The following is a 26381-nucleotide window of genomic DNA, read 5'->3' on the forward strand; positions in this document are numbered from 1 at the left end:
TTTTTTTTAAATTAATTTTGGGCCCAGTGATACATAAATACTCTGTTTTATTGTACAAAGAGTATATCCGAAGATTACTGAGCATTTACTGTACCTTTGTTTGGAAGATGCAAGGAGTTAAAAGGAAGGAAAAGAGGGCAAAAGGAGAGCGGTAAGGAAGGAAAGAATAGAGCAGAAAGATATAAGGAAATATAGAGCAAAGAAAGCAGAGAGAAAAACAAGAAGAAGAAATGAATGAAAGAAGAAAGGAAGGGACAAATGAACGAAATAAGGTGGATAGTAAGGAAGGAGTGAAGTAAATAAGGAAGATATAGGGAGGAAAGAACCTCTACTGGAATCTTCCATTACGTTATTGCTTGCTGTTAGGCTGGCTGGTGGATGTATTCAATTTGAATGAACATTTGAAGCAATTATTATTATCATCATCTTCATGATTATTTATTGAACTGAGTGGTGGTGTAACAAGTCGATGGTGAAGGGGATTGATTATGCAAGACGCATGTTTAAGAAGCATGTGCAAATGTTTGCCGGCCTTCAGACGGCGCGGCCGTAACTTGAGCTCGCAACGCCGGCTTTAAAGCGCCGCCGCCGCGAGCGATACTTCCCGAGAGGTGGTGGCCTCTGCCAAGGCAAACAGAGCGGCGGGGCGTGGCAGCTCCCGCCGGCCGGAGTTGCCAAGTCAGCGCTTTTTTTTTAAGGGGGGTCAATCGGTACAGGGTAACACCGCGCACCCCCCAAAATAAAAAAACCTTGAAGGGTTGGCTGGTGAACAGGCGGTAGACTGGCACATACATCCTTCCACGCCTCCTTCTTTCCCGCTGCCGTCCCGGATGTTATTTCATCCTGGGAATCAATGATGTGGACCTGATGACCCTGTGGTCGTCTGCAAGCTTGCAACATTTGCACCCGAACTTCAATGGAGAGGCTCGGGAGGCCACAACTCAGCCGAGTGGCATTATCACAGAGAACTGACTCTTTTTGTTTGCCAGAAACATAGAAAGCTAGGAAAGGTATGGACAGATGGATTGCTAGGTAGGGGAGGATGGCTAAACGGGTAGATTAGCATAGAAAGATTGGACGCTAGATTTGGGCGGGTGGGTTGTTACATATAGGACAAGGGGAGGGATTGACAAAGTGGTAGGTATGGCCCCACTAATACAGGATGACACCACCGGAAGACACGTACGTTGGGGCCAAGACTGATCTTGAGACCGTTACTTCTGAACTTTGACCTTACCTTACTCATTCAGTGCCATTGACGACTATAAACGTCAAAAATCCATTTGAACTGGGCTGGCAGTGAATATCGAGATAATCCCAAAATTTTTACCAGGTTCCGGAGTTCTTCTGGTTTAGGGAAAGGATTACCCCTGAATGGCTTGGTCAAGGTGGAGAGCAAAAGGGTAGGTCTGGCGACTCACGACTCGGACTTAAGTCGCTACACTTTGAGTCTTGCAACTTGACTTAGATCCGTCCACTAGAGACTTTGGACTTGACTCGTGAACATTAAGAGTCTCTATGTGGCTTTCACTCATTTTCTCTCCTTAGTCCAAAGCTCTGGTTCCGGTTCATTCGTTATCTTACTCTATCTCCCTACCTGTCCGTGCGCTTGAGCAATGTTCAGTGATGACGTAGACTTTATCCAGTGAGTCGGACTCACGGGTCAAGGACTTGAGACTTGACTTAGACTTGGAACCTAAAGACTTGGACTTGGCTTTGAGACTTGTGCCCCTCTCTGAGGTATGGATGGGTTGGTAGATTAGATATGTTCTGATGACTAGGTAGGTAAGGACTAGAGAGAGCGTAGGTATGAATAACTAGATAGGTAGGGGCTCAACAATACTTTATGGGCTAGATGCAACGGACTTTCGGACTTCCGTAAGTCACACACCTACTCTGTTTCCGGTTACTGTTGCAACATGTAGGCAGTGTCCCAATACTCGCACTGCCAACCTTGTGCCCCTCAATTGCGCGTTCCCGTTAATGGGTGTGAGTGTATCGGAGAACTGAGACACCCTCACACTCTCCTCCATGGCATAGACCCCGTTGGGATGAACTGATGGGTATGTATGGATGAATGAATGCATAGTGAAGAGGGTCTTCTGCCCAGATTTAGGCATAACTGTTTTAATTTATGTACTGTATTTCCTCAGTAGAAATTTTATCTGCGGATGTGTCTTTGTGAGTGATGTCGCAATTTCTGCCAAGTGTCTGTGATCAATGATGTTTTTAAAATCTTATCGTCATGACTGGGATCTCATCAATTTCCACAACAATGGGCCATCGTCTGCGGTTGAAGTGTCTGTAATCAATGATGTGTTTAAAGTCTTACCTCGTGTCCGGTGAACTCCAGGTGGGCTGTTTGGAACCGCCCTTCAAGATAGTATAAAAAGGTTGTAAGTGTCTGTAATCGAAGAATGCAGCCATTTGTCCGTAAACTTGCTTGTGTCCGGAATATTCTGTAAAAAATAAATTCGAAGGAACTGTTCACCGATCTCCAGTCCGTATTCAGATAATCAACATTCTCTCTACCCGAAAGAAAACGAACATGCGAAGAATAAGATAGTCTTCTTCAACAATAGGTAGATAACAATGGATAGAAAGATGATGGGTGAAGGGGTAGCTATGGAAAGATGGTCGAATGCACTGTAGAGTGAGTAGAAGTGTGTCACTTCATAGCAAGTGCATTCATCCCTGGACTGACGCCGGCATAATCGCGCGTCACGGAAAAAAACTACCGAGAGATTGTCCTGTTTTTCAAGTGTCAATCCACAGTGGAAATTCACTAACGCTCCCTGGTGTTGGCTCAGCTGTGAGCTTGAAGAAGCCGTGATGTCAGATCCTTGTTTTCCTTGGAGAGCTCCTCATCAGCTGCATTGTTTCCAGGAAAGCGCGGGGTCTCTTCTCGGGGGCAACCCACAAGAAACCGCAATGCGTACCTACGCTGCTCTCGCTCTCATAACAGAAGAAGAAGAAAACTGGCGGAGATGAAGTGTTGCTGATGTCACACTCGGGAGGTTTGCTGTGATTGATGAAAATGTGGACAAATTAGCTTTTCTAGGAACCTTTGGAGGACCACAACATATGTGGACTTGAGGTAGTTGTTGTCTGAATTTATTTAAATATCCCTGGAACTCTAGATAGAAATGCGGCTTTGGAGCCGGGAGCTACGTGTACCAAGAACTGAAACACCCTGGGCTTTGGTGAGAGGCAGTAAAAGTACCAAGGACCAACTAAATGTCCTTGTTCCTTGAAAGGTTCCTTGACCTCTCTGAAGTCCCCTCCCTTACTAGCAGAGTCTTCTTTTAAGCCATCTCGATGATAGTTCCGGCAGCCCAAGCACAAATAACAAATATGCTTGAACAGGTACATTTGCTCTCTACAGAAACATCTGAATAGGCAACTTTGTTATTCGTAATTCTGCATAGCTGTGACGCGGCGAAAAGGCCTGCTGGTTGGCATTCAGCATTTTGCGTCCCATAATGAATCCCCCCACCTCTAACCCGCCCCTGACCCCTATTACAAACATGTAAAGAGACAAAATGACTCCATTCAGTAGCCCATCAAAGGAAGTCTGACACTCCTGGGTGACCTCACGCCGTCGTCTCATCAGGAGCCGCCGTGACGCACTTTGGTTGTACGCCTATAAAAACTCGGCCAAGCCGCATGGTAGGCCAGGCGAGCCCATCGGCGTCCAAGCGACATGTCCTCCGTCCGCCACTTTGTCCTCGCTCTGCTGTTCCTCTCCAACATCAGCAGACGATTGGCTGCCGGGACCACCGACAAGGATGAATTGAGTGCCCTGATGGGGGACGAGAGTGGTGCTGCCACCGCTGCCCTTAGGAGGAACTTGATGTGGGACATCACGGATGAAGACGGAAGCCCCAAAGTGCTCGTGTTGGCGGTAAGCGTCCGGAAAAAAGTTAACCTTTTTTATCGTTATAATTTTTATCTGCTTGTATTTTGCAGTGTGCATCACACAAACATGTTTTATTTTCTTGTCGCTCAGTAGGGTAAAAAAAAAAATCATGAAAAAGAGATAAGGTAAACTGCAAAACAAGAACATAATATTTCAATTAATCAGGGTCCAATGAGATAAAGAAAATTCGACAAACTAAGAATGTTCAAGTAAGTAATTAATAAGGTATTGTTGAGTTAAAACTACATTTGATTAAAATCATTCAAAAACCTAAGAACTCAATTTTATTAAATACAAAAATAAATTTAAATAAGATATTGTGAAATAAAACAACACTGATAACATGCTAAATTAACTTAAATTAACTTAAATTATTCTGTCGGGTCAAATGTAAAAAAATAAATGAATAAGGTAAACTAATAAAAAAATACATTTTGATTAAGGCAAATTGATAAAAAATTAATTCAACAAGGTAAAACGTAGTAAAATTGAATCAATTAGGTAAATGGTAATAAAATATTTGAATCAATAATGTATGTAGGAGCCATATGGTGGTTTCTTCCTGTTTTGGCTTGTGTGCATGTGTGATGTGCACGCGCTCAAGGTCCGCACGTTCTACTACCACGACGATTGGCGGTGTCACCAGTGGGCGTGACCTTGCTTATTAATTAGTGGGCTCACCTGTGTTAAGGTGTGTGTCTGTTATTGATCACCTGGTACGGTGGGTCTGAGGGGGAAACTTTATGCTGACCGTGCAAAAGTGTGCAATAGCAATCTTTGGAATACAGTGGAACTCTAAATCAACTTGGAATCCAGCCGTGAAGTGCAACGAAGAGAACGTCACGTCACTTCTTGCTGCGGAAGTCGCGGGCTGCACTGTCTTATAAAAGGTGCCTTGCCCGGCAAACTAAGTAAGTGTCTGCCTGTGTTTTCGATATGTTGGAGATTTGGATATACAAGTAAAAGTAAAGTAAAATTGGTTAAAAAGACGCCGCGCGTCAGCAGAGTTTAGATCCTCACATCTTAGCCTGCCGTTACGTCATAATCAACTAGACGGTAAAATAAGAGTATTTTTTATAAAACGGCATTATTATGGTATCATGTAAGAAATAGACATGGAAAAATAAGAATTTTCCATAAAGTCATTAAATAAATTTTCTAAAATTACAATAAAGTTCCCTGTAATTTTAAAAGAAGGCAAATGAAATACGGTAAAACTGAGTGTAATTTATTTTTTATTTTTTAAATGTTTACCAAGGTAAGATGAAATGCAAGTGCATTCAATTAATAACTAATAAAGTTCAAATGAAGCAATTTGATGGGGATATGAGGTAAAATCAGATAAATCTGTTGGGTAAAATTAGACAAATTAAGTTTGGTGGAATGAAAATAATCAATATACTTTATTATGAATCTGCTCTCAGCAAGATGAAGTGACTTTGGTGTGGAGGAGCATCCTCACAAATGATGAAAGCTCCACATTTTCTTCCAGTGTCTTTATTTAAAAAAAATAAATAAATAAAAATTGTGCCTGCAGGACACGAGGCGGCGAGGAACGGGTTTTCGGGGTCTCAACCAGCGACTTCCTGTGATGGACGAGCCACGCTGGAGCCAAAACCAGGCCGCCGAGAGAATCGGCCGCAGGGATACCGACATTGACAGTAAGTATCAGCAAAAAATCTCCAGCAATCAATCAGGAAACTTATACGCGCTTCCTGTGTGCTTTCTCCCCATTGCAGTGTTGCGTTGTATGATCGGACGAGTGTACCGACCCTGCTGGGGAGGGACATAAACACAACTATCTTCTCCTGCAAGCATCCATTAAGACAAGTGTGTAAAACAAAATAAAACTTTATTTAAAAATAAACTCTGCAACATATTTACAGTGTGGTGTCCTTTCAAAATAAGATTCACTGGATTGACTTTCCCCAAAATAAAGGAACACAGAAGCAACCAAAATGGCAACTTGAAAAGTAATTGTGGACCCCCCCCAAAAAAAAAACATTTTATAATCTGTAGGTTGCCATTGGTGGTCAATAGAAACTTGGCTCTGAATTTCAAAATAAGGCTCATAGGAGCTACTTTTTATACCACAAAGATGAAAAGAATGCCCAACAGTATGACAACCCCCCCCCCCCCCCCCCCCAAAAAAAATGCTCCTTTCTGCAGTTAAAAAAAAAAAAAATCCTTACGCTCCTGAACTATATATTGTTGGCTCTAAATTTCAAAATAAGTCCCAATGATTACCTTTCACACATGTAGTGCAACATTTTCGGCTCAGAAATTCAAAGTAAGACTTCCCCAATGTGACATTTTGCCACCCAAAACCAGTTCTCAAAAAGGAGCATCTTCAGACTCTGAAGAAGCTGGTTAACGTTGCCTGCCCTGCGATCAGCTTCTTCTTTTTGGTGGTTTTGACGTTCATTTTCATCGGTTGCTGCTGCTGCTGCTTCTTCTTCTTCTTCTTCTTCTCGGGAGGCTCGTTCTCCGTTTCCACATCAGCCTGCTTCCTCTTGTTTGTCGACTTAACTGCGGTGTCAGAACCAGGAGCTCGAATCGGGTTGGCGTTCCTGCCTCTGAGAACCAGAATGGGTTCGATCTCGGAGGATTTGGCTTGATGAAAGATTGGGTCAGTTTAGACGGTGAACTGGCCAGCTGACAAACCATCTCAAAATCTAGTGTGAAATATGGATGCCATTTACCTGAGGTCGGGGGTGCGGGTTTGGGTGCCGGGTGCTCATGAGTGGGCACTTGGCTCAAAGTCGGGAAGTGCAAAACGCGATTGAGGGGCACTTCATCGTCATCCCGGTAGGTGCAAGCAAATTGGGATTGGATGCCTCGGGGTTGCACCTAGAGAAGATTGGTGGAGGGAGTTCATCTAATGAAATGACGAAAAGCAAAGACAACCCATAGTCGAAGGTTGAAAAAAAAACAGGTGCAAAGAAAGTGTCAAAATTGTCATAATACTGTAAGTGACTTCCAGGATGTCGCCTGGCTACCACAAACTTAACGCCACTCAAAAGTTGGCACCAGAGACACTTTCGTATACGGTTTCCCCTTACGTTTTTGGCCCTAAAAACAGGAAGCCAATGTCTGTTGATGTGCTGCTACGACAGGCGACAGGCGACACCTTTGGGAATTGCCGTCCAAAAAACGGGCGCCAAGCAGAAGTTGAGAAGGCGGCGAGGTGCCCGGGGACCGTTGCGCGACGAAGGCTAAATCAGATGACATCTGTTGGCGGCATCGCATCAAGGAGCGAAATGTGTTTAGCATACGCGTGGTGTTCTGCGCACGTTCACACGGATCGTTACGAAATAAAAAGTCATTGCAGCTGCAACAATATGGTTCGAATACATGGCTGTCAAACTGCAGGGACCAGGCGAAAGTCTATTCCAGTGTTTCTTAGCATGGGTAGGGGTTCCGGTGAGTCCATCTCAGAAGTTTGGCGTAAATAATCCCTTCATGCTAACTATGTTGAGCAAAAAAAAAAAAAAAAGAAAGAAAGTGATCAGACATGCGTAATATGAATTCACATGTATAACGGAATGTATGGTGTTCCACAGGGTTAAATTCTGGGGCAAATCTGCTGCCCCTGGGTTCCGTTTTAAGACAGCGGTGATTGTTTTAAAGTGCTCTATAAATATAGAGTTGAGTGATGGGAGTCAGCGACTCCCTTTAAAGTGACACTGTGTAAGATTTAGCACTACCTAGTGTTGATCTAATTCATGCAATGTAAAAACCCACTATTGATTTCAATAATATCCAACAAAATATGATCTATCACATCAACGTACATAAAAAAAAAAAAAAAAATCATAGGTCTAGTAATCGTTGATTACAGTATATTATATACAGGAGGCTGACATCTTCCTGATACGGCTACCCGAAGGATAATTTTGTGTACCTAGTTAGCCCTGGTGGTGCTTGTAGCACTAGCTAATGTCACAATAGGTCAACCGCCGCTTAACTTCCACAACTGGGGCCTGGTGGTCATTGCAAAGTCCCGTGGCCCCTCCCACTTTGCTTTGCTCTCACAAGCTTACTAGCTTCTCGCGCTAGCTGCTCATTAGCCACTCCGGCTAACTCCCGCTAGGTGCTCTTGTTAGCCACTCCGGCTAACTCCCGCTAGCTGCTCATTAGCCACTCCGGCTAACTCCCGCTAGGTGCTCTTGTTAGCCGTTCCGGCTCGCTCGGTCTATCGGCTTCATGCTTTGAAATGCACGCGCTTTGGCTGTATTCTATTATTTAGTGACATCTAGTGAACTTTTATACATTGTACCACTAAAGGGCATAAATTACGGTAACGTTTTTGTTACTTTTGACAGCTTTAAGCACAGAAAGGGTAACATTTTAATGGGGTGTCCATTTTTTTTCCTTTTTTCTTCTTGCTTCATGGCTTGGTCCAGATCCACAGTTTTACTGTACACAGTCAACGCGGATATTGAGAGCGGCGAAAGGGCTAGCCGGCATGCTAATTAGCAGGCAACAAGCGTGCGGCTGCCAGGAGCAACAACGTAGGCCCAGGGGAGGAAAGAGATTAGATATCAGATCCTCAGCGTGTTCTCAGTGTTACATTGTGCGCCGTAAGCAACGGGGCTTTGAACCCCCCCTCAAAATCTCTCCCTCCCTCTCCAAGTTGGTGCTTTCAAGCCGGCGGACGGTGGGAAGCGGAAAGGCAGCTGTGCAAACGCTCAGCTGGGAACTTGGAAGTTACCCGGGCGAAGCAAAAATAAACAAGCATGTGGAGAAATGACAGGATGTTAAGACATTATTTGGCCGTCTGATTCAATTTGATGTGTCTCAGATTGCCGCGTTGGTTACCTTGGGCTTGAACAGGTTCAGGCGGCTCTGCGCTCGCTTCTTCAGGGGCTCTGGAGAAGATCCAGTGGACACTTCGGGGGATCTGAGCAGGGTGGGGGGCAGGGGGCACATAGTTGGTTGATTGATTCCCGCATTGCTGTCGCTCGCTGTGCGATTTGTACGGTGAACCTGAACAAGGTGAGAACGGAGATGCCCTCGATTCCGTTGAGGGCAGGCTGGTCCTCGGACAGCAAGTCGGCCTTGTTGGCGCACGGCTCCGCCACCGATTCGTTGTCCAGCAGAGCCAGCAGTACCTTCACTGCATCTCGGCCGCCGTACGCCGTGGCGTGATTCACAGCGTACGCCTTTGGCTGCAGAGAGGCAGATGGCTTTGGTCAAGAACCACATTCAAAAGTCAAAAACCAAGTCAAGATCCAGGTCCGCACACAAATACAGGATGAAGTCAAGAACCAAGTTAAAGAAAAACGGTACAAAATCTAAGTCAAGATTCATGCCACGAACCTTGTATAGTACAAGTCCAGAATTATAGAAGAACCAGTCAAGAAAAGAAAGAACGAAACAGAACAAAAAAGTCAAGAGTCGGGGTTTATGAAAAAGGTTAAGGGGGGGTTACCCTGGCAGGACTGATCCCGGTCCCAGCTGCCTGCGCGGCGTCTTTCTGAAACTGGTGCAGTTGACAGATTTCCTCTTTCAGTTGGCTTGCCGTCTCCTCTGCGGCGGCGCAGATGTCTCTGGAGTCACAACCCTTCACCAGAGCCCCCCGGATGGCACACACCAGCTTGGACCCGCACACGCTTGAAGGGGACGCAAGTCCACATCAATTTTCACAATGCAAAATAGAACCGCGTACAGATCCAAGCCAACCACAGTTTAAGACCTAGGTCAGGAATCATTCAAAACCAAGAACCTAAACCAGGCTTCCCCAATCCTGGTCCTTGAGGTCCGGAGTCCTGCAGGTTTTAGATGTTTCCATCCTCCAGCACACCTGATTCTAAAGATCAGGATCGTTATCAGGCTTCTGCAGAACTTGCTGATGAGCTGATTTATATGAATCAGGTGTGTTGGAGGACAGAAACATTTAAAGGACTGCGGCCCTCGAGGACCAGGATTAGAGAAGCCTGGCCTAGACCCAGTTCAAAAACAAGTCAAAGAACAATCAAGATCCAGGTCAAGTGTAGATCAGGTCAGATCTAGTGCATGTTTACATGAATTGACTCCAACTTTCACCAGATTTATCCTTATTTTGGCGGTCTTTTTCCTTCCATAGTGGCACTAGTGCGACATCCAGAATCTTGGAGGAAAACAGTTTTTACCCGATTGAAGGGCCAAGAACTCTCGGCGGAAAGTGTTAATGCACGAGAAAAGACACAGACGCACAGTTGCTGACGGTCCGAGTTCATCCGTGTCTCGTGAACCGAGAGCCCCCTCATATGATCTGCAGGCTAAATCATTCCTGATAAGCACTTGTGTTGTGCTGCCAGACATGTGTTGCACGTCCAACATCAGCTGGCCACGCACTTCCATCCGCACGATCCAATCCACAAACACACACGCGCACACGCCTGCTATTGTGCAAGATGGCAGTCGCCATAAACAACTCATTTCAGTGTGTTTCTCTTGCAGCCAAGCTGGCCGGCCGTTGATTCGAGAAATATGGAGCGGATTTGGTACCTGGGGTCCGGCGTCTCCCCTAGGATGTCCCCCAGGTTGTCCAGGAAGTGGACGAAGGCGGAGAGGCCCTTGATGTGCTTCCTGAGCGGGTCCGAGGGCGCCGGCGCGTAGCCCTTGCCGCCCAGCTGGACGGCCCTCACAAACGATGTCACCGTCTGCCAATGACGGAGGGAGAAAACTTGCAACTGTCATGTCCAGGTCAGGTCAAGTCGGGGCTGGGCGATACGGCTTTAAAATTTGATCTACACTACTCCCGACCCCCCAAAAAAATACATCCATCAAATTACAGTATTCAACCCAAGTTTTGCTCCCTAACTCTTCTAAGATTAGATTTTTTCCCTGCTAGTACCGAACAAGCTTTGCATCGTAATATTTTCCAGAAAGTTTTTATTTTTCTCCAATTAGAGTGGTTCAGCATTCACAAATTAATTTGTTATGGAAACCCCTGCTTATTTGCATTTTTTTGTTTTGACCTAATCCCTGCTTGGTCATCTTTTGTTTTCCTTGCGATGTCAAACTTTCCTGTTCTATCGGCAGATAATATTTTCTTTACGCACAGTAAAGGGGCAAAGCCCGACTTCAAAAATCCACGAAAAAAAAGAGAAAAGAATCCAAAACGAGCAAAAAAAAAAAAAAAAAAAAAAGAAGTGAAAAAGCTTTTGATTGGGTTAAAAAAAAAAACATGCAAAAAACTCACAAATTACTTTCTGTGATGGGTAAAGAAAAAAAAAATCTGCAAAATTTGATAAATTTGCAACTGCCAAACTATGAATAGAAAAAAAACCCTGCAAAAGAAGCGGGTGGTTCAGTTAAAAACACACACACAAATAAGTTAGGAATTTTTAACAGCCCCTGTTTTGGAGGGGGTGGGGGGGGCTGCAAAGAGGTAATTTTTGCAGGTTAGCAAAAATAGTTAGTTGTTTTCTTGTTTTTAAAAATCTTACAGTGTCAAATTTTCCTGCTCTTTTGGGCCATAATTTCACTTAAAGTACAGTAACATGTTCTTATTTTTATTGCCTTTTCTCCTTTTTTTGAAGACCAGTTTTTGAAGTTTACAGACAAAAAAAAAAAAATCGATTAAATCAGCCAGCTTTATATCAAGTGAGCTCAATTCTTCCTTGCTTACCAAAAAGAGTGACATGCCCGCCCGGCGCGCCGCATGTTTCACGTCGGTGAACGTGTGCGGTCTGAGCGCCCGACTGGGGACGTCCAGAGTCAGCGCCAGGGCCAGATCGTCCTTGGCGTTGACCAGCAAGCTCAGGTAGGAGCAGAACACTCGCCTCACCGCAGATTGCACCTGCGAGCTGCGCACTCGGCTTGTAGCAGAAGGCGTTGACAGGACAGACGAGTTGCGAGCATCCGAGACTTCTGCGCCGCCTGACAGGAACTCGTAGAGCTCAACCTTCGCAAAAAACAAACAAAAGAAAAACTGAAGCAACATTTCAACTTTTAGTTTCACTTTAGGTCGGGTTGGGAAAAGTATCAGCCCCTTAAATTGCCCAATTAATATCAACCCCCCCCAAAAAATATTTTTTTTTATTTACAATAATATGTTCATAATAATAATAATAATGTGAGAATGAATCTTAAATCCAAATCTTCACAAAAACAAAGCCATATTTTCTTGGGATTAATAATTGTAATCTTAAAAGAATTAAGTCATATTTTTCCACAATAAAGTCGTGATATAATAAAGTCAAAGTATAACGAGAAGAATCATATTTTACCAAGTAAATCTCAAAATACTACTTCATTCTCATAATAAAAAAAGGACATTTTGTTCTTAAGAAAAAAAAGAAGACTTTATTCTTGTGATAACACGCCTTTTGTTCTAAACAAGAACATATGACAATTCGTGCAGGATGTCAGATTTATGTGATTACGCGTCACAATCATATCAGAGCGTTTAATTGGCGAGTGGGTAGATTCAGATCAAAAGCTTCCTAGCCGACTCAAGAAAATAAAGTACCCCACAACTAAATTTAGACATCAGACCAAACACACAGTCCAAAAGGTTCCTGGTCCCTGGCCAGGCGCTCACGTTCTACTCACAGGGCTTACAAGCTCCTCAGAGTCGGCGTCGTCGCTGAGCTGCTGGCACATGCCGAGGACGTGGACCAGATCCACAGCGTTGGAGCGCTTCAGGAAGGCCTCGTACGCCTCCAGGGTGACGTCACGCCTCTCGGGCCGCGCCGCCTCGCCATCCGGGGGCCGCAGGCCAAGTTTGTCCATGAGTAAGTGTTTCCACGCCAGCAGGACGTCGCTGAGGGCCACTCGGAACTCGCCGCTTTGCTGTCATCGGGAGAAAAGACAGCCAAGAGCTGCCGTTCGTCAGCTTTTTCCTGCCGCTGCCAGAACAGCGTCAGGTGCAAATGCGATGACAGGCAGCTTGATGCGTCACGTCAACACCGGGATGGCAACAATGAGCAGACGCGTCAACGTCTGGGATATAATTCAGGATTGCTTCGCAGCTCTCACGCAGATTCAGAATACTTTATTAGTCCCAGAAGGGCAATTAAGTTTTACAGTTAACCCGTCCATAGTACTAATATTTACTGGATGAAATACAAAAAAAGAGGCAAAGAATAATTCTACATGACAGTTTAAAGTTGAGTTGAGTGAGACTTCACTTCAATCATGAGTGTGTCTGTGTGAGAATGTATCAGTTGTGTGTACATGACTGCTTTTGTGTGCGCGTTTGTGTGGCAGTGTTTCAGGCATTCGCATGAGAGCACTTCAGTGATATGTCTGAGAGCATTTCAGTTGCGCACATGAGGTATAATCCTGAATTCTGTCCCACACAGGTGATTCCACGTTTCCAAATGATTTCAACTCACCCGCTTATTGACTTCAGCCAGGACAAGCTGCAGAACCATTAACATGGCGTCAGCCCCGTACACAGTTGTTCTCTCGGGTTCCAGCAACTGGTGGCTCTTTCGCCTAACCAGTCTCACCATCTGCTTCAAACGCTCGCCTAGAGGATGCATTGTTCGCTGAAATGAGACATAAAGTTTGTTTGTATGTTACACATGTGTCATGTGAGCAGTCACTGATTTATATTGCGTAATAACCACAAGATTGCAAACGAAACAGCAAAATAGGTTTCTTTTGGTAGTTGAGTCCATATTATGTTCATTATGAACAAACTACACACTAAAATATCTATAAGTGTAAGTAAATACATACAACAATATTGCCTATTGTTATAATTGTTGATAATATGCTACTAACCTGCAATTTTGTTGTCAATTCAACCTGCAAAACACATACGACGAGGCAAGAAAGCAGCTGATTTGAAATTTTAAATCACTGATGACGTCTCTGCCTACTAACCAATCGGCTTGCAGGGGACATAACATCGTTTTGTATCTTGCTTTTCGTCTAACGTGTGATAATAACGCAATGTTAAGCATTAAAACATGTTAAAATTAATTTCATAATTACCATAAACTAAAACAGGAGCTTGTGAATGTACATTTGTACGTTTTTAATTAATTCATCCCTAAAGTGCTCCCCCCTAGTTTATTCCACAGTGGTCCATTCCGGGAAGAACCCGGAAGACGGTTGACAACATCCAAAACCGCGCTGCGTTTGACTCGACGGGAACTGTTCGAAAGCATAAGGTGACACATTACTACAGTATGTACCCTCTCTGCTCTTTGTTTTAGTTCGATTGTGAGCGTTATTAAAGAAGTATTCAGCCCAAAGGGACATTAGCAAGCTCTTGGGCCAATCATTAAAGTGGTTGTAAGCTGCGCGTCTCGTGCCACATGCTTACAAAGTTAATTTGTTACTACTAACTAACGGAATTTAGCTGATTGTTTCGAGAAATGCACAAAGAAAAAGAGCCCTTTGTATTGCGATGTACATAAGTTGTCTTCAACACAAATGAGCAAAAAGTGAATTACTTCATCGCTCAATTTTTCGCACACATCATCTTGTGCTGGAGTACCGAATGAATTGACCTGCGAAATTGAAGTCATAAAAATGCAAATGTCCATGAAAATGTAATCAGGGGTAGTGTGACTGGAGGCTCGAAGTTTGACTCTTTAATGTATAAAGTTAATTTGTTTGCATTTTTTGGAACACATTTACAGCATAGTCAAATGAAGGGACAACTCTTCTGCCAAATTATTATTATTTTTTTGGATGAACAGGTTATAAATGTGTATTTATTTATTTTTTGGAACACATTTACAGCATAGTCAAATGAAGGGACAACTCTTCTGCCTCATTTACCTGCCAAATTATTATTATTTTTTAGGATGAACGGAATATAAATGTGCATTTTATTTAATTTTGTAATAATTCGTTCCAGCGATCGTGTTCCCGAAATGAGCGTTGTCAGGACACTTGGCGCGGGGGACGACGCCAGTCGGGGTCCCAGCTACACGGTGCCGTGCGACAACTACGTTCACGTGGTGGAATTCAGTCCTTTCCCCTCCGGCACGCCTGCCTCCCTGCTGGCCTATGGCTGCAACCAGTGCGTGGTGGTGGGCACCTGCCTCTTCCAGGTGAGGCATTGGCACACAACGCGGTGGTTACGAGGAGAGAGGAGAGTCGATGTTGCCGGCTTAGTGATTTGCTCGCTATATTTGATGACTTTTCGGACTTATTAAGACACTTTTCTTCAAAAAAAAGGAAGAGTGGAAAAGATGGCAGTATTGTTTTTATATCCCGCCCCCGTAAAGAGCTTTGCGGTTGCCTTTTTCTAACGATGAGGAATAGTAACACACGCTGCCAATGGTATAGAGGGGTATTCCTTCTCACGCATGTGCAGAAGGTACTCAATTATACCAGTTGTTGCGGTGTGTATTTCTGTCATTTTTTCCGGCGTGATGTACCGACAGTCAGGCCACCTCCACAGGCTTTACACGGAGTCAATTGCACTTGGGCTGCAGCTGTCAAATATTTTTTTTTAGAAACGATTATGGCATATGATTAATCCGATAAAATTTCATTTTGCATTTACTAAACGACAAACTGCATGTGAGATGAAGGTCTTGTCATTATGCACTTAAGAATCACTATCCTCCCGTTCCACATTACATCTGTGACTTTATGTGGCTTTAAATGGCGGGGCCAAACCTGGTGGGTGATGAGGGTGTCAACCAATAAGTATACAGTAGCATTAAAAGTTTTTTTCTAGTTAAAAAATGATCAGGTTTTAAACAAGATTTAACACAGGTTGTTTCTTCTATTTATTTTATATTTCTATTATATTTACAGATTACAGTAAATAATTCTGATAACGTTTTTGGAGCCTATTCAAAGTACATTTGTTCATATCATCAGCAGTGTCACTCCTCAGTTTTAAACTTATGATCGACAATAATTTTTGCATTTGTTGTATGATATCTATCGGGGGGGGGGGGGGGGGGTTTCAAGCGAATGCTCGAAAAAGCAAAAACGTGCACATCCACCCTCACCATGAAATAACCCCTCAGGAGGAGGACATGAACGTGGAGGGAGTGGAGTTCAACGTTCTGCGTGCGTTCCATCACGATTCACGAGTGGACACGCTCGCATGGAGCCCAGAGTCCCGCCTGGACAGGATTCCCACAATCAGGTACTCAAAATGAGGCAGCTAGGACCGTTCTGATTTGCCGTGCTCACCATTGCCTTCTTTATGAAGCATGTACTGTATATGCATTTCATTGTGTATTTTTATTTATTTTTTACCATTTACTTTTCTTAAATCATAGTACATCTGGTAAGGAAAATTGCCGTTATAGTCAATGTAAGTTACTTTTTAAATGACCGGCAATTCTAACGTTAGCTTAGCATCAACCGTATGTGCTTGGCTACCAGACATGTACCTGTTTGAAAATTCATAAAATTGGCCAACACATTTGGAATAGGAAAGGAAAATCTCTCATTTGTGGCTCTTCTTCAGTGGTTTTTATTAGGTGTGACTTCCAACTTCGGTCGAGGGTAGTGTCGCCTTGTGGTGATGTAATGCCGCAAATGCAGTTGCAAATATCACACCCACACTTTCCCCCCCAAAATAACAAAAAATTCACTTTGGCTTTTTTTTTTTAATAAGGAAAATGGCACTCTGTTCACTTTATAAACCAGGTGTATCATGATTCGCACATTGAAACTACGGCGCAAGCACGTTTAAATGAGTGATACAACGGCTCATCTGTATTTCGAAATGAACCCATGCAGCGCGTGGTAGGTGTCGCAGCTCAAGGCGGCCATCTTGTCCTCAACGGCATCCCGAAATTATATTATGTAATATGTTAATTAAGGAAGCAGAGAAACCGCGAGTTAATTAGTCTGTCGTCGTATGATGCGGAACACGTCTCCGGCGTTAACAGCGAGCCACTAACGGGAGCCTTGGCAACGGACTCAGTAGACGACAGTAATATTAGCTTTAAGGCTAACATGCTTTGTGGGTTAGCATTGAGATAGCGAAAGGCACAGTTGTGTGCCTGTTTTGAATCGACAACGTGTAATTCTTTGTTAGGCGCAGGCGGCCCCTGGATATTCCGTGAGTCCCGCATTGATGCCATTCATGTCTCCATTTGTGTTACGTAAGCGCACGTACAAGTTGTCAGGCGCACGTACAAGTTGTCAGACTCCCGATGTCCAGATGATGATTATTCATTCATAATTCCATCCAGGACAAGCAGCAGCTGCTTTCAAGTAGCCTCCGCTCGCTGCCAAGGCGCTGCTAACGACGCAATTGTTCGACAGCGGCGCTTTCCTTTCCACTAATTGCTCGGCCGGGTCGGAGGGTCCCGGCGTCCAAGTGTCGTGGTTGCGTAACAGCGAGGCCCCCGCGGTGCTCGCGCCGCCGCCGGCCAAGCCGCCGGCCACGCTGTGACGTACGCGCGTGTTATTGCGCGGATGACTCGACGCTCGGGTTCCATCGTCGAATGGAAGCTGCCAGGAAAGCAATCAGGCGGGGGCCTCGCGCGGTGTGCGAGAGGCGAGCCATGTGTCTCACTTTTTATTTATTAACAAGACACAAGGATGTCCAATGCAAGAGATGTTGATAACAAAGCTCACCTTTGGTGGACATATTGAGTCACTTAATACCTCAAAACACAGCAATGTTATTATCTCATTCACTGGCAGCCATTTTCACTGAAGCAACCCCCTTCGCTCCCGGCTGTTTTACTGGATTTTTACTGATTTTGCAAGGCCCCCATAATATTGTGTTCTGTTGCTGTAAAAACATGGAACCTACCAAAAGAAAGATTAGAGTATCGTTTTTAGTCAGGAAAAAATACACCCTAAATTTCTATCTGTTTCCGTTTTGCAGGAATTAGCATTAGAATATAGCTAAGTTTCATCATTATTCACAAATCTGTTGAAAACACTGGGGAAAAGAGCTTGTTGCAACATGGCCCTGGTTGAGCTCTTATACTCTGCTGCCACCTGCTGGCCGTTTTTTGTAATAACTACCAAAGCCCTCTGTATGCTCTAGCCTACCCCACCATAAAAAACGTTTTTGTTAGCATGATAATATTTCAAATAGAATATATTTATACGTTTTTGGGAGCCAATGAGTTAATACCGCAAAACAAAGCAATGTTATATATTTTGTATCGTATCAGTGATATGGATGACTGACTACTCAAGAGTTAGTGGTATCAATCTGAAGAAAAAGTGGTTTTAATACAATATAAAGTTTCATTAAAATATGATAAATACAATAATACAGTATCGAAAATGTTTTCCGGCGGGCAATTCAAGCATTGTTTATATTAATTTATGTAAAAGAAAGTTAATATATTGCAAAATAACTGCCGAGATAAATGATTACATTAAAAAATACAATAAAACCATAATTGTTTATTAAAATAATCGAAAAATAATCAAATATAAAGTATTTTTTTATATAATGTGAGGAATCATTTTTTTTTTTTTTTGAAGAAATGAAAAAGACACGTCAGATAATAAACACAATTCATAGAATTAAAAAAAAATCTAATTGAAATATAAAATAAACAGAAAACAAGGAGGAGATTTTTTTTTTAGATTAATTTGTCTATTGCGCTAGATAAATTTAAAAAAATCATTTTTTTCTGCTACAACAATAAAATAAAAAATATTGCAAAATATAACCTGTTTTGGATTTTAAGAAGAATCTGCTTGATGTCATTTGATCGAAATAAATATTTTTCTTTTCTCTTTGCTCCCGACTCAAGTTTTCCTCACATGTGGACGGACGTGTGCATGTGCGTGCGGGTTGGAGTGCGTTGCCGCTCTCCGTCTAATGGCAGCTTTATTTGAGCAGGTCCCGTTGTTTGACATCCATCACTTTGCTCTGACACCGCTCGTAATAACATCCCTAATGTGCGGCCGGCGCTAATGTCATCTCATCTGATTTGCCACGTCACGTCTTGCCAAGTCCCACACTGCCCGTGTGCGTGTGTGTGTGTGTGTGTGTGTGTGTGTGTGTGTGTGTGTGTGTGTGTGTGTGTGTGTGTGTGTGTGTGTGTGTGTGTGTGTGTGTGTGTGTGTGTGTGTGTGTGTGTGTGTGTGTGCGTGCGTGTGTGTGTGCGTGTGTGTGTGTGTGCGTGTGCGTGTGTGTGCGTGTGCGTGTGTGTGCGTGTGTGTGTTTTCTCTGTCAGGAGCCAGTCAGTGTAATTGTGTGAATAATAACGCCGCGCCTGATTAGAGGGAAGTGGAGGAGGGAATCCTTCTTGTTTCTCTCCTGTGTGTTTACATTTGTGCACAATTATAATCTTCCAGGCAGCCTTATAGAACTTTTTAACGCACGCGCACGTACGGACACACTTTTGGAGTGACATGCACCTCCCCCTTTTTGCATATTTTTGTATTGTTTTCACACGCCGGCTTCCGTGTCTGCAGATTTTGCACCGCCGGCCCCGACAGAACAATCCGCCTGTTGACGTCGGACCTGCAGGATCGACACGAGGTCAAGGTACGGCAGTGGCTAACACACAGAAACAAAAACAAAAATTTAAAAAAGTTGAATAGAAAATGCTTCGGTGTGGGGAAATGAGGTTTGAAGCTGCATTTCTTCTAATCCTACGATGTGTTTTCTTTTAAGTAACATTTAGCATAGTTTGTTATTTTTTTCAATTCATTTGAAGTGCAAAGTGATGATAAGAGTAAAAGAATAATGAAGGGAAAGCACAAACGATTTCTTTGCCGACGAGCAACATTTCACTCATTTGCTCCAAAAACGTATGAATACGTTCTATTTTAAATGTTTTAAGTGGCCCGAAGACATATTTATACATTTTTTATGTTGTCTTTGATGCGGCCTCTCAACTGCAGAGAACGGTTGAAAAAATGGTACTTATTACAAAAACGGCCATAAGGTGGCAGCAGAGCAAAAGAGATCAACCAGGGCCATGTTGGAAAAAAAAACAATTTACCCACAGTTCTAAACAGATTTGTGAATATTGATGAAACTTAGCTATATTCTAATGCTAATTGCTGCAAAACTGAAACGGATAGAAATATATATATTTTTTTCCTGATGGAAGAAGAGACTCCAATCTTTCTTTAGGTCGCTTCTATGTCTTTATAGCAACAGGGCACAATATTCTGTGGGCTTGCCTACAGACAATGGACCATTTATGTTCCAATATCTGCTGCTTCTCGAAGTAACAGATGTACTTTTGGCATTTTAAATGTTTTTTTTTAAATCCATTGTCATCAATCGTATTTTCTCGCTAGCTTAGCATCACTGGCAGGCTTGTGAAAAGAAAGACATGCACGGAGAGGAAAGGGAGATGTTTTCCTCGAAATGTTGTTTCCGTGCCAAAATGTGCAATTTTCCATTGACGTTCTTCACCACAGCGGGAGAAGCCGCCGGAAAATTCCCCTTTAAAGTTCTTGAACTTGACCGTGCAAAGCCCGCGTGGACCCCCGTATGCTAATACTGTTTTTCTTGTGTGTTTTTCATGAGGTGATGGTGGGCCACAGCAGCTTCGTTAACCATTTGGTGTTCGAGCCCACCAAAGGGAAACAAATCGCTTCCGTCAGCGATGACCACACTTGCAGGTCCAACCAGCTTTTCTTTTTCTTTTTCTCCCCCCCCCCCCATTTCTTTCTTCTTTCCGCTGCGTACGTTACACTACGTGTGAACGGGGGCCCCGGCTTCTGGTTTGGAGTTCTGTTCTTCTTCTTCTTCTGTTACGGGTTCAGAAAGTCTCGTCCGTGTTTCCACAGTGAAATGTGACGCTAAGCACAACACGCTCCGCTGCAACCGTGCGTAAGCGGCGAGCTGTTTTGCAAGCTAATTGCTTAAATATGGAAATCCAATTAGACGCACAAGGTTTTTCGATGAAGAGGTGTGTGTGTGTGTGTGTGTGTCTACGGGAGGAAGGGAGGGGGCTTTAACAAAAAAAAAAAAAAAAGTCTGCGAGGAGGAGCAGCAAGGGTCACGTCCGGGACACGCCCCCGGAGAGGGCCCCATGACGGCCTTTCTTGGGCTTGTCAGCGGCTTTTTAGCTGCTTGTTTTGCTGCTAATGTTTCCATCCATTCTCTGCCTGAGAAAAAAAAAAAACCCCACAAAGCAGCACAAGACACATGAAGAAAAGGATCAAGCGGCAGCCTTTTTCAAACCAAACCTTCAAATATGACAGGTCGTCAGATTTGTGACTCATTGTCTTTGTTGAAATGTGACTTTGACGAGTCGTGCTTCATCCTCGTTATCATCTCATCAAGTCGAAAAGGATATGAAAAGGATATGAAGTACGAAATAAAATCCAATCACTGGTTAATAAACGCTAATCAGGGGGAAAATGCTTTTGTAATACACTTTAATGCAAATTTAAAATTAGTCGAATAATCAAATTGAATCATCAGCTTTAACATTATTTGCACATTTGAGACTTGTTTAAATGTGACTTCAAACATCATCTGCAGCCTGTGACGACAGCCGGGTGGTTTTATCACAACTATTACTTTTTGAAACGAACTTAGCCGCCATGCTTTCTCATCGCGGTGCCCCTGCAGTTTTGGGAACTTGGACTTCCACGTCCTTCCTCTCCTGGACGCTTTCCACTTGCTGCACATCGCCCAAACAAGCAGCCGGTGGGCCAAAGCGCCACCTTGAGAGCAAAAGGTGTCATGACATGCTCCTGCTGGGATTTGGGGTTGACTGGGTTCACTGTAAACAGCTGACAGGCACCTGCTGCTGCGTGTGCGGGTTCGAGCCACCTTTCTCCTCTTTCAAGTCAATTAAATCACATCCGGGTATGTTTTGGGAGATGTTGTTGTCAGCCCACTCAAAATGTTACATTTTTCATCACTTCATACGGATGCATAGTTTAAGTAAAGTAAATGTTCACTGTCATTCAAAAGGTGATTAACAAGTTAATTGGACTAATTTTATTTTTGTTGAACAATGTATGTTTTTTCATGATCCGTAAACGTTGTAAACCCAAACGCTTGGGTGAAAAATTGAAATTGTAATAGCAATCTCATCTAGTATAATTACACATTTAGCTTTTTTTTTCTTATATTAAATCTGAACAGTTCCGTGATGCACCTTTTAAAGGGGAACTTGATTTGACGTTCTATAAAGTTTTGCACATGCTCTGAATTGATTATTCTATTTAATATTACATCATTTAATTGGGTTATTGCATAAAAAGTTATTTTGCATTCTAAAAAAAACAAAATGTATGTGAGGCAGAGTTACAAAATACTGTATTGTTATTTAAGCTATTTGACGATTTTGTACTGCAGATAATAGTTTCTCTCTGCTGTATCATTGATTTGCATGCTTTCTTGCTCCAACCTCAGATGTCCTTAGGAGCCGTTCAGCAGGTCAGCGGTGTCATGTGTCTTCTTTTTTTTTTTTTTTCTCTCTTCGCTGTTCATGTTTGTCCGCGGAGCCCCGTTTGAAGGGTAGCGCGGTGGACCGCACTTTGGCGCTGGTCGAGTACCGTGCAACGAAGCTTCGCCTTGGACGGCGGTCTGCAAAAATAAGGCAGAGTCATTGTTTTGCTCTTGTGGTCTTGTGTGCGTGTGCGGGGAAGGGGGGGGGGGGTCCGGTGGTAATATTCTTCCTGGGGGGTGAAAGTTAAGTGTTAAGTGACCGGCCACAGTGTGAAATGGGGCATATCCGCATCGGGGCTGATCCCTGGTAGGTACCGTGCGAGGTGACCTCATCCAGCAGTTCCCGTCTTTGCGAGTTCCCTTGTGCACCTCCCCCCCCTCCAACCCCCCATTTGCCCTCCTCTCCACCTTTTCTCATTCCGGTGTGGTTAACCAGAGATCCACATCTCTGTGAACCGCAGCTCTCCTCATTTTCCTACTGTTAAAAGTAACTTGTTCAGCAGTAAAAGCATCAAGTCCACACCGGTGCTTCGCGTCCAAATGGCCGCAGAGCTTCCAAGTGTCGTCAGCGCCGTCAAATGGGAAGTGCCCGTATCCAGAGCAAAAGATTTTTGGCTTGGTTTGCAACCATGACAGCAAGGATGTCCAAAGTTTTTGGGGGTTTTGTTTTCCACTGAGCGCCACATACAAAAAAAAAAATTAAAAACACAGGAGAGTGGCATTCATTTTGTTTACACATCAATGTTTTTTTTACTTTTACAAAAAAAAATAAAAATGTGCATCAGTGTGCAATTTTTAAACATTTTAACATTTTCTCATAAGCTGATGCTACCAGTATTCAATTATATTATTATATTATTAGAACCCCCCCCCCCCCCCCAAAAAAAAAACGTTTGCGAAAATGGTAAGAATATGTGATCACGTTGTCCTTTCTTGCAGGGTGTGGGACCTGGACGGGAATGAAAGCGCCATTTTCCGACTCTGCTCTCCTGGCATCAGCGTGTGCTGGCACCCCGAGGAAGTCTTCAAGGTAGACGCCGTTAACCCTTTCATGCATAGTGGACAGCTAATGAAAAGAGTTTATTTTTGTTGTTGTTGCTACATAGGTATTTTTTCTGCTGGACAAAATGTCCTCTTTTTTTTTTTTTTTTTTTTGCTGATTTGGACTCTTTTTACATAAGGACAACATGGAAATTCTTTGGGGGGTTATCTCGTGTGTTTTTAGCCAGGATAATATGGCTGTAACGCTTGTAAACTTACCAAGCTTATATGCAACATTTTTAACATGAACATCTTGTAAATCAACTTATTATGATTGGTTAGTTGAGATCCAATCATGAACCAGAAGTGTTGACATCATCCAAATGATGCGTTTTATTGGTTTAGACACGCAAATATGTCATGTCCACTGCAACCATCTATGGGTCTGAAGGGGTTAATTAGCAGATACATCGAAAACGGCAGAGGCCCCAGAATTGAACCCTGTGGAACACCAAACGTTCCCGTTATACATGTTCATTTATAGTGCACATATATGTCTGACCACTCAATATAGATAATATGAAAACAAGAAATTCCTTGAGACTGACCCATTAAATGCTTGGGGTCTGATCGAACCCAGGTTAAGATCCACTAGTATAGAAGAAAGCAGCTTCCGAATAGCATTGTCGTCAAGAATGAAGAACTTTGACATCAAGGCTAGAAGAAGGAAAAATTGAATAGCAGCAAATTGTAGCGACTGCGGCTTATTAGAAGAAAATCGGCTTCTGAAGGATGAAAAACTTTGACAAGAAAATACATTTTGGCTTGCTGTAGCGACTGAGGTCTGTGTTGTGGCCCTCAGCTGATGGTGGCGGAGAAGAAGGGCACCATCCGCTTCTACGACCTGGTGAGCCAGCTGGCCGTCCTGTCGCTGGACTGCGGCCAATCGCCACTCAGCGCCGCCGACTGGTGCCTAGCGAACACCATCAAAGTGGGGGCGGCGGCGGGCAGCGACTGGCTCGTCTGGGATATCACCCGCTCCAGGTAGCGTCCGGGGCTAACTGCGGCGCGCAAACCCCCAGCCAATGCGCCGAGAGTTTTATTTTGTTTTGTTTTGTTTCCGCCCATCTGCAGCTACCCGCAGGAGAAAAGGCCGGCACACAAAGATAAAGCCCAGCAGTTCAAGTAAGAAACATTTGCTGGTGGAAAGGAGCGATTTCCACCTGTATGCTCTCCACCTGTTTTCCCCTTAACTGGCAAATCCCAGTCGCACAACAAAAGTACAAAACCAGCACCCGTCACATAAATAACTCTTTAAATACGCTTCCTACGGGATTCAGTTATGTTTGCTCAGCTGATTATTTCAGTACAGCCTGTTTTTAAAGGCTGGACAGAGAGTCGTAATCTGTTGTTTATGTGCTGGATTTAGTCTGGATACGTTTTTTAAAAAGCGTGAAAATACGGGCAAAAGTATTTAGTATTTTAGAGCGCTTTCATCCTGGTGGTTGTGGACGTCAAGAGTTCTCGACGTGCCGCTCGTAGTTGCATGAATAGCAGGTAAGTCCAATATGCTGCGTCCCTTGAAGGTTTTCCAACACGATGTTTGAAACTTTTTCAATGTGGGGAGATGAATTGCACCGACAAGTGTGTTGGTCTTCGTGGTCAGGTGGTCTCGAGCCCAAGAGAAACTTTTCGCCACCACAGGATGTCCCGGAAAGATCAACAGTCAGCTGCTTATCCACCATCTCGGCCACTCACAGGTCTGTAGTTATTATTATTATTATATATATTTTTTAAATCTAACTAACACCTAATACCTGTCCAGTTTATTTACATTCTTATTGACTATGCGGCCTGACAGATTTCATAGGCTGATATTAGCCGTTTTTTGGTATTTGCCAATTGTTTTGTCTTTGTTGTAAAACACTGTATGTTCTGTTTGCATTTTTTTGTAAGCTACATTGTATTTCTTTACTTTTCTTTTTAAATGTTTAACTTTTTTGTTAGTTATGTGAAACCCATTGAGTTACCTTGTGTACGAAATGCACTCTATAAATAAATAAGATAAACAAATACTAAGGGCAAAATATTGTAAAAGTCAATTGTTATGAGTTTAATATCTATTTTTATAAACGTTAAGGGACAAAAACTTTTTTTTTTAATTAATAGCTCAATTAATCGCTTTTTTGAATATTAATCTTCTAAATATCAGACTGAGCGTGAGCCCCAAAAAATTCCATGCTAGTCGTGCCCTTAGTGCTATTTTTCATCATTAAAAAAAAAGTAATACATTTTTGGGGTCGGGTTGGAACGGATTAATTCCAGTTCGAATTGGCAGGTAGATTTATTTTTATTTTTTATGTTTTAACCTTCTCATGAGCGATCCTGTATTTCCTTTTTGATCCCAGCCGGTGACTGTGGGCTCGGTGACGGTGGGTTCGGGCCTCAGCTGGCACCGCACGCTCCCGCTGTGCGTGATCGGCGGCGACCGAAAACTTTGCTTCTGGATGACGGAGATGTAGCATGTAGCACGTGCGTGCTGGCCTCTGCTGCTCTTGCAATGGGTTCAATAAAATATTTTTCTGCGTAGATGCGGCGTGTGCGTGGAATTCTCTGGACATGTGGTACCCCGACCCCCCCCCCCGCACTCTCGGTCTTGACTCTTGTGTCAGCCTCACCTCATCTGTCTTTCCTATGAGCACTGATGTGGCAACTTCTCCGCCAAGGCTCTTCACACAATAGAATTTCCTCACACTGCACACGAGCGAAATTTTATTGCTTAGGTACTTTGTGGATTTTCTCCCCCGAAGTGTGCAGCCTTCGCAAGGCATATATATTCCTATATCGGCTGCAAATTTCCATCCCACAATGTCGTAACTCACCGAGGTATATCGTTAGCTGCGGGCCAGTCAGGTGCTTGGCAGAATCTCGTCCCGCGGAGGCGCGGTGTGGTTATCCAGGCGCTTGCACATAACTCAGCCTGCGCCGTTTTGGCCCGTTGTGTCATGCCAATGGAGCCGCAGTTCAAAGGCAAGACACCTGCGCCAACGCCGGTCTGCCTCGCCATCCATCCATCCATCTTGCCGCTTTCCCAGCATTCCCCACCCCGTGACATGTTCCCAACCGGAGAAATGCGCTGCATATTTGCCTGATCTCTTCCACGCACCTGCGAAGTGCGGAACCACCGTCGAGAGGCTAAATCATACGCCA

At 43.6% G+C, this 26381-nt stretch overlaps 3 protein-coding genes across 4 annotated transcripts; 2 read left to right on the forward strand and 1 right to left on the reverse strand.

Annotated features, from left to right (window-relative positions):
* Positions 1 to 3692: 3692 nt before the first annotated feature.
* On the forward strand, positions 3693 to 5798 carry pmch (pro-melanin-concentrating hormone). Its single transcript, XM_077544960.1, has 3 exons — positions 3693 to 3904; positions 5457 to 5580; positions 5659 to 5798. The coding sequence occupies exons 1-3, from the start codon at positions 3704 to 3706 to the stop codon at positions 5709 to 5711; spliced, it is 378 nt and encodes a 125-aa protein (XP_077401086.1). The 5' UTR covers positions 3693 to 3703; the 3' UTR covers positions 5712 to 5798.
* Positions 5799 to 6079: 281 nt separating this feature from the next.
* On the reverse strand, positions 6080 to 13766 carry parpbp (PARP1 binding protein). Its single transcript, XM_077545196.1, has 10 exons — positions 13643 to 13766; positions 13249 to 13404; positions 12464 to 12703; positions 11538 to 11813; positions 10412 to 10566; positions 9354 to 9534; positions 8909 to 9090; positions 8741 to 8822; positions 6622 to 6769; positions 6080 to 6532 (listed from the first exon to the last, which is right to left on the reverse strand). The coding sequence occupies exons 2-10, from the start codon at positions 13396 to 13398 to the stop codon at positions 6270 to 6272; spliced, it is 1677 nt and encodes a 558-aa protein (XP_077401322.1). The 5' UTR covers positions 13399 to 13404; positions 13643 to 13766; the 3' UTR covers positions 6080 to 6269.
* nup37 (nucleoporin 37) lies at positions 13630 to 25760 on the forward strand. Of its 2 annotated transcripts, none has more exons than XM_077545198.1 (10): positions 13630 to 14034; positions 14730 to 14925; positions 15859 to 15980; positions 19241 to 19313; positions 20310 to 20404; positions 23130 to 23220; positions 24034 to 24215; positions 24306 to 24356; positions 24838 to 24931; positions 25580 to 25760. In XM_077545198.1, exons 2-10 carry the CDS (start codon positions 14746 to 14748, stop codon positions 25691 to 25693), a joined length of 1002 nt encoding a protein of 333 aa, XP_077401324.1. In that variant the 5' UTR covers positions 13630 to 14034; positions 14730 to 14745; the 3' UTR covers positions 25694 to 25760. The 2 variants fall into 2 exon arrangements, with proteins under 2 accessions (XP_077401324.1, XP_077401323.1); XM_077545197.1 differs by having other exon boundaries at positions 13927 to 14050.
* The last annotated feature ends 621 nt before the right edge of the window (positions 25761 to 26381 follow it).

Source organism: Vanacampus margaritifer, chromosome 15 (assembly GCF_051991255.1).
Source record: "Vanacampus margaritifer isolate UIUO_Vmar chromosome 15, RoL_Vmar_1.0, whole genome shotgun sequence".
Taxonomy (NCBI): Eukaryota; Metazoa; Chordata; class Actinopteri; order Syngnathiformes; family Syngnathidae; genus Vanacampus; species Vanacampus margaritifer.

Bases quoted from the DNA above. Each gene is read 5' to 3' on its own strand.
- pmch (XM_077544960.1), top strand. From the start codon at position 3,704: ATGTCCTCCGTCCGCCACTTTGTCCTCGCTCTGCTGTTCCTCTCCAAC. The intron at 3,905-5,456 runs GTAAGCGTCCGG...TTGTGCCTGCAG, and splicing joins CCAAAGTGCTCGTGTTGGCG to GACACGAGGCGGCGAGGAAC. The intron at 5,581-5,658 runs GTAAGTATCAGC...TCCCCATTGCAG, and splicing joins CAGGGATACCGACATTGACA to TGTTGCGTTGTATGATCGGA.
- parpbp (XM_077545196.1), bottom strand. From the start codon at position 13,398: ATGCATCCTCTAGGCGAGCGTTTGAAGCAGATGGTGAGACTGGTTAGG. The intron at 11,814-12,463 runs GTGAGTAGAACG...TTTTTTGCGAAG, and splicing joins CTGAGGAGCTTGTAAGCCCT to GTTGAGCTCTACGAGTTCCT. The intron at 9,535-10,411 runs GTACCAAATCCG...GTCCCCTTCAAG, and splicing joins GGGGAGACGCCGGACCCCAG to CGTGTGCGGGTCCAAGCTGG.
- nup37 (XM_077545198.1), top strand. From the start codon at position 14,746: ATGAGCGTTGTCAGGACACTTGGCGCGGGGGACGACGCCAGTCGGGGT. The intron at 20,405-23,129 runs GTCCAACCAGCT...CCTTTCTTGCAG, and splicing joins AGCGATGACCACACTTGCAG to GGTGTGGGACCTGGACGGGA. The intron at 24,357-24,837 runs GTAAGAAACATT...CTTCGTGGTCAG, and splicing joins GATAAAGCCCAGCAGTTCAA to GTGGTCTCGAGCCCAAGAGA.